This window comes from Thalassophryne amazonica, chromosome 11 (genome assembly GCF_902500255.1).
Source record: "Thalassophryne amazonica chromosome 11, fThaAma1.1, whole genome shotgun sequence".
Lineage (NCBI taxonomy): Eukaryota > Metazoa > Chordata > Actinopteri > Batrachoidiformes > Batrachoididae > Thalassophryne > Thalassophryne amazonica.
In genome coordinates this window covers 76,891,835-76,908,566 of record NC_047113.1, presented here as the reverse complement: position 1 = coordinate 76,908,566, position 16,732 = coordinate 76,891,835, and the positions used below count along the sequence as shown (strand labels likewise).

The window sequence follows — 16,732 nt, the reverse complement described above, 5'->3', positions numbered from 1 at the left end:
AGTTGCTCATGAGACACGGGCTCCTCAGAGCTCCATGACGACAGGACTTCTCCCGATGGCTCAATCCGCGATCTCGAAGATATGTGATCAGCTGATTTTGGAGGAGTGCTCGCAATAGAGGAGTTGGGCAACACAAAACCAGAGGTGATCATCGGAGCGGGGGTCTCTGCAGCTGGGGCCTGAGGCTCATGCTGTGGTGTACGCAATCTTCGTGGCGCCGGTACCGGAGCGATGAGGGCCGGACGCGCTGTGGAGGTAGCGACGGGGATGAGTGGCTTCGTGGGTTCTGGGTACGAAGTTCTGGACATCGCCGGGTTTCGTCGTGGAACAGGCTTAGGAGGTGACATCTCTGGAACAGGAGACGTGAGGTAAGTGGTCGGCTTCGGTGTTATGTCGTACCAGGGTGGGGCGAGAGCGGCATCAGAAAGCGTAATGACGCGCAGCTCCTCACCACAGGTGGCGGTGAGTTCGGACTCGAATAAAAGGTCCATGGGGTCCTCAATGCAGGAAGGGGCCTCACCCTGCTCAAACATCGTTTTTATGTCTCTTAACTCCAGAAACGTGGTTAGCAGCCCTGGTTCAGATATAGCAGTCCTGATAGTCAAAAAAAACAAGTCCTGAATCTTGAACAAAGACGTAGCCAAGTTCTGCAAAGCTAATTGCTCTGATTCAGAGTCCTCGTCCTCATCCACATCTGTCCAGTCAGACTCGCAGTCATCCTCAGACGGCAAGTAGGCCTCAGGTCGCTTCATCCAATCTGGACGCTTCTGAAGACAAAAAACGTCATCCAGGCTCAGAAGCTCTGGGAAATAATCAAACAGCCACGGATTTGCGTTCACCAAATCCCAAGCCTGGTCAAGAAAATCAAATTTCTCTACAGGGGTGTGACAGTCACGAAAACAGACAAAAAAAAAAATGAGAGGTCAGCAAAAATCCTCTTTGTCAACTCAATATCTGGGGGTACCGCAGCAGTATCCTTGGCTGGAGTGGGGTCTGCAGAGTCCATATTCTGGCCAGATTGTACTGTCAGGGTGGGCAGGAGCCTGTCACCAGGGACGGCTGGACCCACAATGCAAACCCCCGGACAAGGCTTTAGTGTGGGAGAAATCATGGTCTTTATTCCAGGCTTGGTTTCGATACACAGGTTATCAGTCAGCGTGGCAGAGGTACAAACAGGATTAGACTGAGGCGTAGTCACAAACGAGCAGGGTTCAGAGGCACAAGCAAACTCAGACATCCGGGATGAAGCAAAAGGCGTGGTCGAGGTACAGAGCAATGTTCAGAACAAGGCAAGACAAAAACAAGACTGTGAATGGTGCTGGAAAGAGTTCAAAGACTACAATCTGGCAGTGAGCCGTGAGACTGTGGAGGCTTAAATACTTGTGGGCTAATTAGTGAGAAGCGAGGGACAGGTGGTGTAAACAAGGTGCACGTGAGGAACAATCTAGAAGGGGTGTGGCTTCTGGCAAAAGAGTAAACACTGTGCAAGACAGTGAAGGAAGGGAAACTGAGTGGAGTGATGTAAAAGACAAAAACACATGAGCTAGTGGCAAGAGTGTGAGTGAAAGACGTGAGGCAGGTACAGTGAAGTGAAATGAACCAAAACAGATGGGTGTGAGGGCAAACAGAACAGAAATCAAACAGAGGACAAAAATAGAGCATGAACATGAGAACAAAACCAGACATAAAAGCGTAACAGACATCACAATTGAGAGCAGCCAAAATAAACTACTGAAAAACAGAGAATAATGCAAACAATAAACAAGATAACAGATAAACAGAAAATGCCATAACTAACGAAGGGAACATAATCAAATAAGCAGCACTGCAGGTAAATAACAAAAAACCCTGTGACTAAAGTATAATAAAGTAACACAAACTAAATGGCAAACAGAGTGCACCAAATAACTAAAGGAACATAACCAGGAGCAAGATAACTGATAAACAGAAGGTGCAATAAATAACAAATTGAACATACAGAAAAGAAGCACTGAAATAAATAGTAACAAAACCCTGTGACTAAAGCACAATAAAGTAACACAAAATAACTGGCCAACAGAGTGCAACAAATAACTAAAGGAAAATAACCAGACAAGAAACAAGACCAGCAGAAGCATGACAATGATACATGGAATGAAGGAGAGCACAAACGTGGAAAAAAGGCTTCAAAACAATAACAGCCAGGCCCAACCCGGCTGAATCATGACAAACACTAAGCATTTTGGAAACATGAAGCCTTTAAACTGTAAAATAAAGCGTTAATTTCTGAAAGTAATGGCAGCTACGGACAGAGAAGGCACTCTAGATTATTTAATGAAGGATTTTGAAGGAATTTTTTTTTTTCTTTCACTTAGATGTAGAGACGTTGCTTTCAGCTTTGCTCTGCAGCTTGCGCTCTGGTCTCAGGGAATGCAAAAGTCTATCTCTTTTTTAAAAAATGAACATGTGAAGCAGGAACTTGGCGACCACAGAGTCACTACATACAGCAAGAATGCCATTTTTCTAATAACAGAAAAAAATTCATCTCAAAATGTGATCTAGCATGTTACCACTTGGACATTCTTCCCCCCAACTCCACAAATACACACACACACGTTTGGCACATTATATTATGCATTGCAGAGAGACAAATATGCCAAGTCTTTCTAATCTTTCTGTGATAAACATTATTTTTAAACATTTCAATAATTTTCTCATGCAATTTTTGACAAACTGGAGATTGTCTGCCCATCTTTGATTCTCAAAGACCTTACATGGACACTGCTTTTGTACCAAACCATGATTACAATAAGCTGTTTCAACATCAATATTATAATTTTTAAACCTCAATAGTAGCCCTACATTGCCCCACATTCCAACTTTTTTGGAATGTGCTGCAGGACTTTAAATGCAGGAATGGATGTTGATAAACAAATTAAATGAAGCTGACAAACAAAACAGGAACCATCTCAGGTTCATGCAATGAAGGGGGGGGGGATATTACCATTTTCCATTCTATCTCAATTGTTTCTGACTACAAATTATATATATATACGAGGTCTGTTAGAAAAGTATCTGACCTTTTTATTTTTTTCAAAAACTATATGGATTTGAATCATGTGCGCTTGCATCAGACAAGCTTGAACCTTCGTGCGCATGCGTGAGTTTTTTCATGCCTGTCGGTTGCGTCATTCACCTGTGGACAGGCTTTGAGTGAGCACTGGTCCACCCCCCTCGTCGGATTTTTATTGTCAGTGAAATGGCTGAGAGGCTGCCGCTTTGCTCCATGAATTTTTTTTCAGAAACTGAGACAGCCAGTTGGAAACCATTCGAAAGATTCAGATGGATTTCGGTTAAGATTCTGTCGGTATCACACGGATTAAGGACCATTAAAACTGGATTAAAAACGGGCCACGGCGGCAGAGGGTGCACCGCGCCCCGAGCGGCCATCGACAGGCTGGAACGAGCAGATCACTTCCAAATTTAAGGCTCTGTTGATGCAGGACGTCGTGTGACTAGCAGAGACGTTTCAGAAGAGGTCGGGATCAGCACTTTATCAGCACATTCCACTGTTAAAGATTTTGTAATGAAAGACGTGCAGACGGATTCGCGCGTCGGGACGCAGCCGCTCACAGCCGCTGGACAACAACACTTCCATGTTGGAAGTCTCACAGGACAAGCTGGACATGCCCAGCTGTTTAAACAATTTCTCGGATACTCACTTGACTGAAAAGCCATCAAAAGCCGTCTGAATCTTCTGAATGGTTTCCAACACAGAGGTGTTTTTTTTTGTTGCGCGCAATGAGCGGCTCCGTGCCGACACGCAAAATCCTCCGCATGTCTTTCATTACAAAATCTCCTTTAACAGTGGAATGTTCCGATAAAGTGCTGATCCCGACCTCTTGTGAAACTTCTCTGCTAGTCACACGACGTCCTGCATCAACAGAGCCTTAAGTTTGGAAGTGATCGGCTCGTTCCAGCCTGTCGATGGCCGCTCGGGGCGCGGTGCGCCCTCCGCCGCCATGGGCCGTTTTAAGTCAGTTTTAATGGTCCTTAATCCGTGTGATACCGACAGACTCTTAACCGAAATCCATCTGAATCTTTCGAATGGTTTCCAAAAGGCTGTCTCTAACAGTTTCTGAAAAAAAATTCATGGAGCAAAGCGGCAGCCTCTCAGCCATTTCACTGACAATAAAAATCCGACGAGGGGGGTGGAGCAGTGCTCACTCAAAGCCTGCCCACAGGCGAATGATGCGACCGACAGGTGTGAAAAAACTCACGCATGCGCACAAAGGTTCAAGCTTGTCTGATGCAAGCGCACATGATCAAATCCATATAGTTTTGAAAAAATAAAAAGGTCGGATAGTTTTCTCACAGACCTCTTATATATAAACTTTTCCTGAGCATTGTGGCCAATTGCTTAGGTTTATACCTTGCGCGGCTGTAGCACCTTAAAGTGATTTATGTTTGAATGTGTGAATAAATTGAAGTTAATTCAACTGAATGATTTCTGTCTAATCCAAGGCAAACATTTGTTCAAAATTGTGGACAGAGACTTGTGTAACTGAATCTGGTGCCATGCTGGATGTGGAATGTAAAACTTGTCTGGTTCGTGTCAAATGACATTACTAACAGTTTGTGTGAGACTGGCGTTGTGTGTTCTCCTCTGGTTTTTCTCGTTTGTAACTTAGTTTTTAGTGCTTTTGAGTATGATTTTTTTTATCTTTGGGTATAGCACTTGACGTGGTTCTGGTCCTTCAGTGTGCATTTTTAACCATTTTTAATTGTTTAGTGCCTTTTTTGCACTGCATGACGCCGCACGTCACTCCCTCGGCTAGCGCGATGCTAAGCTACTCTGCAGCTGAGCTACGGAGCCTAAACAACAACGTCCCTCGGGACATTCTCGCTATCAGAGAGCTTGGTTTGCTCCGCCGACGTCGCTGCATCCACAAGAGGCTCCCGTAGAAAGTTTGTATTCCATCGGACTGGGTCGTCTGTGCCGGTTATCTGGTCAGCTGAGCGCATCGGCGCTCGGCGCCCACGTCATCAGAGCGCTGCAGCTTCTGGGACTTGTAGTCCTGATGTGCCGACAGCGGTTTCTGACACTCTCCGAGCGCTGGATGGAAAACGTGGAGTGGATTTTAAGCTACTCAGGCCTGTTCAAAGATGTCAGCCTGTCAAACCAACAGAAGTCTTCAGTTTGGGTCTCATTAACATCAGATCACTGTCCTCAAAATCCCTGTTGATCAACGATCTAATTATGGATCATCACTTGGACATGATTGGCTTATGTGAAACCTGGTTCAAACCCACAGCTGTTCTTCCTCTGAATGAGGCCTGCCCACCAGGGTACACATTTGGTCACGTCTCGTGGTGCAAAGCAAGGTGGGGGTGTTGCTTTTATTTATAAATCCAGGTTTACCTTATTGACTGTTGGGGGTCATAAATATAATTCGTTTGAGCGTCTGACTCTCCGCTCTGCTCATGATGCTACATATTGTCAGGGTCAGAAGTATGGAAATCAGTCATGTTATTTTGTCACTGTTTATAGGCCTCCTGGCCCATATTCTGAATTCTTAGATGAATTTGGTGCGTTCATCTCTAGCCTGTCAGCTAGTGCGGACAACATTTTGATTATTGGTGACTTTAACATTTATATAAATACGCCCTCTAATCCCCTTTGCAAGTCATTTATGGAACTTGTGGATGCATTGAGATTCCAGCAATGCATTCAGGATTCAACACACATTAGCGGAAATACCCTTGATTTGGTTCTCACACGTGGCCTTGCTGTCACGAACACTGACATGTTGCCTCTTGCCTCGGTGGTCTCTGACCACTCATTTATTAGGTGTGCATTTAGTATGTTGCCACGTTTAGTGGACCGAAAGCCTTGTCTATTTCTGTGGCGACGCATTAATCCCTCAACTATGACTGAACTCGAAGCCAGACTGCCTGAAATTTTGGCTTCAGGTTTGGAGAATGTTCAATCAGTGGATAGTCTTGCGGATGGCTTGAATTCAGTGCTCAAGGCTACACTGGATAAGGCTGCGCCTCCTCTTTTAAGGCCACGCCTTCCCAGGGCGCAGTCGCGTTGGTTCAATGGTTACTTGTGTGACCTTAGGCAGAAGGCTCGAGGTTTGGAACAGAAATGGCGTAGTTCTAAATTAGAGGTGTTCCACCTTGCATGGCGTGATGCTGTCTTAGATTATAAGCATGCACTACTGCCTACAAAGCGTGCCTATTATTCTGATTTGATCAATAAAAACAAGCGTAATTCAAAGTTTTTGTTTGAAACTGTAGCATTTCTCATTCATGGACAGCCACCTGTTATTCACTCTCCCTTTTCAGCACAGGACTTCTTGGACTATTTCGAGAAGAAAATTGAGGATATTAGGTTGAGCATATCTCAGCAGGCTTTGGGCCAGCCACCGCATACTGCTATGGAGGTGGATGCGCCCACTGAGGTGTTACCCAGATTTACAGATTTTGATGGTATCTCGCTAGGCATGCTGATGAAGCTCATGACATCTACTAAAAGCACAACCTGTTTATGTGATCCTATACCAACAGAACTGTCTAAAGACCTGTGGCGCATTCTTGGACTGACTGTGCTGGAAATTATAAATCTCTCATTAACTTCTGGATCTGTTCCTAAATGTTTCAAGTCTGCAGTGATTAAACCATTACTTAAGAAATCCAATCTCGACCCTAGTGTATTGAAAAATTATAGACCGATATCAAATCTATCATTTTGTTCTAAAATCCTGGAAAAAGTGGTTTCGCGACAGCTCGTGGACTACCTCACTGAGAATAATCTTTTTGAGCCACTGCAGTCTGCTTTTAGAAAATATCACTCCACAAAGACAGCACTTACTAAAGTAGTGAATGACCTTTTGCGAGCAATGGACTCAAATACCGCTACAGTCTTGGTGCTGTTGGATCTTAGTGCTGCGTTTGATACTGTGGATCATCATATTTTACTCAATAGGCTGGAGAATCACTTTGGGATTACTGGAACTGCTCTTGCATGGCTGACGTCACACCTGTCCAGTCGTTCTTACTGTGTATTGTGTAATGGGACCTCCTCTGATCATAGGGACATGAAGTTTGGGGTTCCGCAGGGATCCGTTTTAGGCCCCCTGCTTTTTTCCCTTTATTAGCAACCCTTGGGAATATACTGTGGAGCTTTGGGATTCCCTTTCATTGCTATGCTGATGACACTCAATTGTACATGCCAATAACTGCTGGTAATCTCATTCACATAAAATCTTTGGAAGATTGCCTTGTATCAGTAAGAAGTTGGATGTCTAGTAACTTCCTACTTTTAAATTCTAAGACTGAAGTTATGGTTCTTGGTCCAGCGAGGTATCGGCATCAATTTGATCAGCTAGCACTTAGCTTAGGTTTGTGTGTTATACATCATACGGATAAAGTGAGGAACCTTGGAGTAATTTTTGATCCTACGTTGTCTTTTGATCTCCACATTAGAGACATTACGAGGACTGCTTTCTTCCATTTGCGAAATATAGCGAAGATTCGTCCCATCCTGTGTATAGCTGATGCTGAGACTTTGATTCATGCAGTTGTCTCTTCTAGATTGGACTATTGTAATGCTCTATTTTCTGGCTTACCGCAGTCCAGGATTAGGGGTCTTCAACTGGTTTAAAACGCTGCTGCCAGACTTTTGACACAAAGCAGAAAGTTTGACCACATTACACACGTTTTGGCGTCCCTGCACTAGCTTCCAGTTGCTGCAAGATCGGATTTTAAAGTACTGTTATTAGTTTATAAAATTGTTCATGGACTTGCACCTCCCTATCTGGCTGACCTGGTAAGCCCCTATGTACCGGCTCAGGCCCTGCGTTCTCAGGGTGCAGGACTTCTGTGTATTCCCAGGGTGAATAAAAAGTCTGCCGGTCACAGAGCTTTCTCCTACCGTGCTCCAGCTCTGTGGAACGATCTCCCGGCACACATTCGGCAGTCTGATACTGTGGAGACTTTTAAGTCACGTTTAAAGACTCATTTGTTTTCCTTGTTTTATCATTAGTGTTATGATGTTTTTATTCTTGTATTCTTTTATGGTCATCTTTTTTATTGTGTTTTAAATTTTTAATTCAGTTTTTTTGTTGTTGTTTCATGTTGTGTGAAGCGCCTTGAGACGAGTTTGTCGTGAATTGGCGCTATATAAATTAATACATTTGAAATTTAACAGCTCTGCTTCCCTGGGACATGATCACCCGTGATATGAATGACAGCCGCTGAAACAATTATATTTAAAGTTCATATATGAATCACAACTTCAAACTCAACAAGCTCGCAGGGTATTTGTGTTGACACTTAAATTCTGGGTGAACATGATAATATATAACTCATTCCCAGCATGCTTTGCACACTCACTGACCTTAGCAATGATGACCATCTGATAGGCAGCCAGTGGTAGAGTAATCAAAGTCCTGATGGACAGCGTGCTGACCACAATACTCAGCCACCATGGCACACCAGTCACCTGCTGTATGCCCACAAGGAACTGCTCAGCCAGGTGCACTGGTGGCGAGTCTGCAAATGCACCAGTCCAGCCGGATGCTCCGCTGCCTGAAGCCTTTCTGACACTCACTGAGTGACAGCGGGCAGATGAAACAGCAGTATCCAGTTGCGTGGCACCAAAGTAATGAGGGGAGAGAGAAATCCTAACAAATGCAGCAGAACAGACGCACCGTACTGGGGAATACAGCAAGAGGGGCTGCAGGAGGCCAGAGCAGCTTGCCATCACCCTCAGACCCAGCATGGTAACTCCTAAAATAAAGTCAGAGTGAAGAAGCACAGATAAAGCATTCGCCTTCAAGTAACGGCAAGTCAAACTGAAATCAGAACACTGCAGGGTTTCCCTTGGATTTTCTTGCTGGCCCTGACTGACACTTTCCACCCACCTCACCCCACCCCAACCTACAAAACCTTTGAAAAATTGGCATTGAACATGTGCATTCTGAGATAAAAGCAATGAATTATTAATTAATTATTATTATTTGCCTGAGAAGTGCTGAAAGAACAAGAAGAAGGAGACCACCTGAGGAAGAAGGCCACCTGTGGATAAAAATCCTATCGAAGACGATTCAAGGCTGAAACCTTGCTCTGGTATCACATCTCCCGTTTCTCTTTAAAATGCATTATAGCCAAACTGTGGAGGCATTGCTTTTCTACCTTTAAGCAAGCAGCAGATGATCAAATCAGTAGAGGGTTAAGGAATAAATGGGAGAGCTGGATGGTGGGAAACAGGACTGACAGGACCACACAGAAAGGACCAAAGCCTGAACTTTGTTTGTGTAACCACTACGCTAATGATTATTGATGTGATAGTTACCTGATCAGCTTGACGTAGGTGACTTTGACCGCTAGGTGGCGCGACACATGAAGGAAACCGACCAGCTAACAGCTAGCTGAGGCGATTAGCCGAGAACGCGGTGTATGTCAGCGGACATAATCTCCACTCAGATCAGTTTGTAGAGTTTATTTTCTTTTCGATTTTAATTTAAAATGTTTTTGTTGAGATTCGTGGTTTATGTCCGCCAAACAGCAAAGCGTCGACTTACTATGACGTCACGGGTCTTGCTTACTGCACTGATCTCTACATATTACTGGATCGCTCATTGGCCAATATCTTTGAAGCAAACCGGCCGCCATATTACCACTCCGATGTCCCGCTCCCGAACGCTCTTTTCTTCTGATCTTTAATGAGACGCACGCAACTTTATTCTTTGTAATTTTGTTTAAAAAAAAATACCTTCATGTGCAGCTATAAACTGCGCAAATCACCAGATCAAAGGCTGTGGACGAACATATCATCTGTGAGTGTGATTGAAATAGAAAGTAATGAACAATAATTTGAAGAGACAAAGATAATAATAATAATAATAATTACACAACCACATGTTGTATTTTGTGTTGGATGAACTATTTTAAGACATTTATTAGGTCTACTTGTGCATAGTTTTGGAGCATTAGGTGTTGTTACTACGAGGTTTATTACTTATATTAGGCTGAAGCTCATAGAGCTGTGTGTAATAAATGTCATTGCAGGGAAAACTAACTCTCGTCTAGCTAGTTAAGTGGTGTTTTATTCTTTTAGTGCAACTATTAAAAAAAATCCACTATTTGTGTATTATCCATCATGACTTTTGTTATCCATCCACTTTTGTTCATGATATGGCACCAACGCACACACACACACACACATATATATATGTGTGTGTGTATATATATATATATATATATATATATATACACATATATATATATATACATATATATATGAAAGCTTGCTGATGATTCCGCAACACTTGTATAAACTTTGATTAAAGAATTTTTAGAACTGAGTATTTGTCCCAGTGAGATATGAATAAGTGAAAATAGAAGGGAATATGGAGCTAAATCAAGGCCAAAAGTTTTGTAATCTGAAAATAAAAAAAGATTGAAAAAATAAATTTTGAAACTGAAAATTAAAGTTTTGTAATCTGAAAATAAAAAAGATTGAAAAAATAAATTTTGAAACTGAAAATTCAGTGTTTGTTCTTGAATTTTATAATCATTTAAAAAGTATTATCAAAATAAAAATAAGTGTAAGATATATATTTTTCATTTTAAATACATTTTTGATTCAGCTCTGTAATTTTTTTGATAAAATAATTTATTTTCATTCAAATTTCTTTTTTTCACCTTTAGATCTTTTTTCACTTTCAGTTCTTATTTTTTCAGTTTCAAACTTTCGACCCGTTCTGGCGTGGGAGGGCGTGGCTTCGATTGAGAGGGGCGTGGAATTGTGAGTGACAGGAGAGCAATCAGTCCTCACATGATGTTGCTTTCAGGAAACGTGGGTACTTTGATAGATAATGACTTAACACTTTCTCTCCACTGTATTGTCTTGATACCTGTAAATAAGGTGATGCTAAAGATGTCTATTACAAGTAATTCTAGACCACTCTTGGTCATTTTTGATGAAGACTCTGAACGCAGCGCAGCATCGCCGCATGAACATGAGGCAGGTTGCTCATTTTACAGGCTGCCAGCAGTTATTGTCCATCAAGCAGTGGAGTGCTATGAGCTTTTTAAGTGACACAGAGAGACCTGGCTCAGCAGATCTGAAGGAAGCTTTAATATGTCCACAACCAAACAGACCGCCCGGAAATCCAAAGCTGCCCGGAAGAGCGCTCCGGCTATCGGGAGGGGGGGGGTGTAGTAGCCTCGCCGTTAACAGAAATCCACCGAGCTGCTGATCCACAAGCTGCCCTTCCAGCACCTGGTGAGAGAAATCGCTCAGGATTTCAAGACGGAACTCCGCTTTCAGAGCTCCGCTGTGATGCTCTGCAGGAGGCCGGCGAGGCTGACTTGGTCGGCAGCTTGTGGATCAGCAGCTCAGGTAGCGGCGGATCTCTCTCAGCGCCTCAGTGCCAGGCCTGTAACGTTGGGGCTTCTTCACACCGCTGGTAGCCGGAGCGCTCTTTCGGGCGGCTTTGGATTTGGATTTACGGGCGGTCAACTTTGTTACATTGTCATTAAATTCACTATCCGGTACAACATACGGATCCACTGAACCAACTGCGATGTGATGATCGATGTGTACATCTATCACAATAAACAGCTTTATCACGGGGGTTAAAGCCTCGTAATAAGCTTTCATTGTCTCTTTCTTTCACGCGCCAGCCGCGTAGTAAATAAACGACGGAGACGGGAGCAGAATCATTATCTATCAAAGTACCCACGTTACCTGAATGCAACATCATGTGAGGACTGATTGCTTTCCCGTTACTCACAATTCCACGCCCCTCTCAATCGAAGCCACGCCCTCCCACGCCAGAACGGGGCCAAAGTTGAAACTGAAAAAATAAGATCTGAAAGTGAAAAAAAGATCTGAAGGTGAAAAAAAGAAATTTGAATGAAAATAAATTATTTGATCAAAAAAATTACAGAGCTGAATCAAAAATTTATTTAAACTAAAAAACATATATCTTACACATTTTTATTTGATAATACGAGGTCTGTGATAAAAGTAACGGACCTTATTATTTTTTTCAAAAACCTTATGGATTTGAATCACGTGTGATTACATCAGACATGCTTGAACCCTCGTGGGCATGCAAGAGTTTTTTCACGCCTGTCGGTTACGTCATTCGCCTGTGGGCAGTCTTTGAGTGAGGAGTCGTCCACCCTCTCGTCGTTTTTTTCATTGTTTAGGAATGGCTCAGAGACTGCTGCTTTGTTTGATCAAAATTTTTTCAAAACTGTAAGGCACAACTGAGTGGACACCATTCGATAAATTCAGCTGGTTTTCGGTAAAAATTTTAACGGCTGATGAGAGATTTTGGTCTGGTAGTGTCGCTTTAAGGACGGCCCACGGTGCCTGACGGCGATCTGCGCTTTGAGGCGGCAGCGTCTCACCGTTTCAAGTTGAAAACTTCCACATTTCAGGCTCTGTTGACCCAGGAAGTCGTCAGAGAACAGAGAACTTGCAGAAGAAGTCAGCATGAGGAGTTTATTCGGACATTCCATTGTTAACGGACATTTTGTAATGAAAGAACGTGCGGGCAGAGTCGCATGTCGGGCCGGACCCGACCGCGGGGGGTCGCGACAGGAAAAACACCTCCGTTGGAAACCTTAACGGGCAAGTTGGAACATGCCCAAGCTGTTAAACAATTTCTCAGTCACTCACTTGTTGAAAGTCATCAAAAGCCGCCTGAATTTTACAAATGGTTTTCAACACAGAGGTGTTTTTCCTGTCGCGGCGCACAGAGATTCGCCGAGTCATCACAGAAACGACTCGGCGAATTTGCGCGCACATCTTTCATTACAAAATGTCCTTAAACAGTGGAATGTCCACATAAAGTCCTCATGCCGGCCTCTTCTGAATCTTCTCTATTCGCTCACGACGTCCTGGGTCAACAGAGCCTTAAATTAGAATGTTTTCAGGTCGAAACAGGCGACGGCGCCTGGAAGCGCTGCACGACGTCCCGCTCCGTGGGAAGTCCTTACAGCGACAGAAACACCCCATAATCTCTCATCAGCCGTTAGACTTTTCACTGAAAACCAGCTTAATTTCTCCAATAGTATCCACTCGGATATTCCTCACAGGTCGAGAAAAATGTTCATAAAGCAATGCGCGCCGTCCGCAGCGGCTATTCAGACAAAGAGATTCCGACGGGCGGGGTGGAGCACTCCTCACTCAAGGCCTGCCCACAGGGAAATGACGTCACCGACACGCGTGAAAAAACTCACGCATGCGCACGAGTGTTCAAGCATGTCTGACGTAAAAACATATGAATCAAAAACATTTATTTTTTGAAAAAAATAAAAAGGACCGCTTTTTTCATCACAGACCTCGTACTTTTTAAATTATTATAAAATTCAAGAACAAACTGAATTTTCAGTTTCAAAATGTATTTTTTCAATCTTTTTTATTTTCAGATTACAAAACTTTAATTTTCAGTTTCAAAATTTATTTTTTCAATCTTTTTTTATTTTCAGATTACAAAACTTTTGGCCTTGATTTAGCTCCATAATGGAAGAAAGTGTCAAAGTAATAAAGGAAAGAAAGAAAATAAATCAAATAGCTAATCATGGTAGGCATCGATTAGGAGGGATCAATCTTACATTATCCTAAGAACAAAAATAAGTAAATGAGAGAATAAGCTCAGTTATTACCTGAAATTGTTGACGTTCTAATAAGCTGTCTATGTTCGGTCTGCATAAGTTGGGAGTGGCAAGATGGCCGCCAGTTTCCTTCAGCGGATTGGACGTAGTGTGTGTGTGTGTGTGTGTGTGTGTGTGTGTGTGTGTGTGTGTGTGTGTGTGTGTGTGTGTGTGTGTGTGTGTGTGTGTGTGTGTGGACAAATGAGCGATCCAGTAATACACCCCCTGGCAAAAATTATGGAATCACCGGCCTCGGAGGATGTTCATTCAGTTGTTTAATTTTGTAGAAAAAAAGCAGATCACAGACATGACACAAAACTAAAGTCATTTCAAATGGCAACTTTCTGGCTTTAAGAAACACTATAAGAAATCAGGAAAAAAAAATTGTGGCAGTCAGTAACGGTTACTTTTTTAGACCAAGCAGAGGGAAAAAAATATGGAATCACTCAATTCTGAGGAAAAAATTATGGAATCATGAAAAACAAAAGAACGCTCCAACACATCACTAGTATTTTGTTGCATCACCTCTGGCTTTTATAACAGCTTGCAGTCTCTGAGGCATGGACTTAATGAGTGACAAACAGTACTCTATATCAATCTGGCTCCAACTTTCTCTGATTGCTGTTGCCAGATCAGCTTTGCAGGTTGGAGCCTTGTCATGGACCATTTTCTTCAACTTCCACCAAAGATTTTCAATTGGATTAAGATCCGGACTATTTGCAGGCCATGACATTGACCCTATGTGTCTTTTTGCAAGGAATGTTTTCAGTTTTTGCTCTATGGCAAGATGCATTATCATCTTGAAAAATGATTTCATCACCCCCAAACATCCTTTCAATTGATGGGATAAGAAAAGTGTCCAAAATATCAACGTAAACTTGTGCATTTATTGATGATGTAATGACAGCCATCTCCCCAGTGCCTTTACCTGACATGCAGCCCCATATCATCAATGACTGTGGAAATTTACATGTTCTCTTCAGGCAGTCATCTTTATAAATCTCACTGGAACGACACCAAACAAAAGTTCCAGCATCATCACCTTGCCCAATGCAGATTCGAGATTCATCACTGAATATGAGGTCTATTAGAAAAGTATCCGACCTTATTATTTTTTTCATAAACCATATGGATTTGAATCACGTGTGATTACATCAGACATGCTTGAACCCTCGTGGGCATGCGAGAGTTTTTTCACACCTGTCGGTTACGTCATTCCCCTGTGGGCAGTCTTTGAGTGAGGAGTGGCCCACCCTCTCGTCGATTTTTTTCATTGTTTAGGAATGGCTCAGAGACTGCTGCTTTGTTTGATCAAAATTTTTTCAAAACTGTAAGGCACAACTGAGTGGACACCATTCGATAAATTCAGCTGGTTTTCGGTAAAAATTTTAATGGCTGATGAGATATTTTGGTCTGGTAGTGTCGCTTTAAGGACGGCCCACGGCGCCTGACAGCGATCTGCGCTTCGAGGTGGCAGCGTCTCGCGTTTCAAATTGAAAACTTCCACATTTCAGGCTCTGTTAACCCAGTAAGTCGTCAGAGAACTTTCAGAAGAAGTCGGCATGAGGAGTTTATTCGGACATTCCATTGTTAACAGACATTTTGTAATGAAAGAACGTGCGGGCAGAGTCGCATGTCGGGCCGGACCCGACCGCGGGGGGTCGCGACAGGAAAAACACCTCTGTTGGAAACCTTAACGGGCAAGTTGGAACATGCCCAAGCTGTTAAACAATTTCTCAGTTACTCACTTGTGGAAAGCCATCAAAAGCCGCCTGAATTTCACAAATGGTTTTCAACACAGAGGTGTTTTTCCTGTCGCGGCACACACAGATTCGCAGAGTTGTCACGGAAACGACTCGGCGAACTTGCGCGCACGTCTTTCATTACAAAATGTCCTTAAACAGTGGAATGTCCGCATAAAGTCCTCATGCCGGCCTCTTCTGAATCTTCTCTGTACTCTCACGACGTCCTGGGTGAATTAAGTCTTAAATTAGGATGTTTTCAGGTCGAAACAGGCCGACGACGGCGCCTGGAAGTGCTGCAGGACGTCCCGGTCCGTGGGAAGTCCTTACACCGACAGAAACACCCCATAATCTCTCATCAGCCGTTAAACTTTTCACCGAAAACCAGCTTAGTTTCTCGAATAGTATCCACTCGGATATTCCTCACAGATCCAGAAAAAATTTTGATAAAGCAACGCGCGCCGTCTGGAGCAGCGTGTGAAACAAAGGAATTCAGCTGAGAGGGTGGGACCACATCTCACTCAAGGCCTGCCCACAGGGAAATGACAACACCGACACGCGTGAAAAAACTCACGCATACGCACGAGGGTTCAAGCATGATTGGTGTAATTGCATGTCAATCAAATCCATATTTTTTTTTTTTATAAAACTGCCTGTTAGTTTTATAAGATACCTAGTATGACTTTCATCCAATCATCCACAGTCCACGATTGCTTTTCCTTAGCTCACTGTAACCTTGTTTTTTTCTCTTTAGGTGTTAATGATGGCTTTTGTTTAGCTTTTCTGTATGTAAATCCCATTTCCTTTAGGCGGTTTCTTACAGTTCGGTCACAGACGTTGACTCCAGTTTCCTCCCATTGGTTCCTCATTTGTTTTGTTGTGCATTTTCGATTTCTGAAACATACTGCTTTACGTTTTCTGTCTTGACGCTTTGATGTCTTCCTTGGTCTACCAGTATGTTTGCCTTTAACAACCTTCCCATGTTTTTGTATTTGGTCCAGAGTTTAGACACAGCTGACTGTGAATAACCAACATCTTTTGCAACATTGCGTGATGATTTACCCTCTTTTAAGAGTTTGATAATCCTCTCCTTTGTTTCAATTGACATCTCTCGTGTTGGAGCCATGATTCATGTCAGTCCACTTGGTGCAACAGCTCTCCAAGGTGTGATCACTCCTTTTTAGATGCAGACTAACGAGCAGATCTGATTTGATGCAGGTGTTAGTTTTGGGGATGAAAATTTACAGGGTGATTCCATAATTTATTCCCCAGTATTGAGTGAGTCCATATTTTTTCCCTCTGCTTGGTCTAAAAAAGTAACCGTTACTGAC

General features: G+C 43.0%; 1 protein-coding gene across 2 annotated transcripts in view; it reads right to left on the bottom strand.

Annotated features, from left to right (window-relative positions):
- The window catches only part of LOC117520881 (cytochrome c oxidase assembly protein COX18, mitochondrial), a 111,145-nt gene extending 101,557 nt beyond the window's left edge, over positions 1–9,588 (bottom strand). Inside the window, exons 1-2 of one of the 2 annotated variants that reach the window (XM_034182217.1) lie at positions 9,341–9,588; positions 8,384–8,775 (exon numbers count right to left, since the gene is read on the bottom strand). In XM_034182217.1, the coding sequence (XP_034038108.1) occupies positions 8,384–8,767 (384 nt within the window). In that variant the 5' untranslated portion in view covers positions 8,768–8,775; positions 9,341–9,588. Of the gene's footprint in view, positions 1–8,383; positions 8,776–9,340 lie in introns of those variants that run through there. The other variant, XM_034182220.1, reaches the window with a different exon arrangement.
- Positions 9,589–16,732: the final 7,144 nt, after the last annotated feature.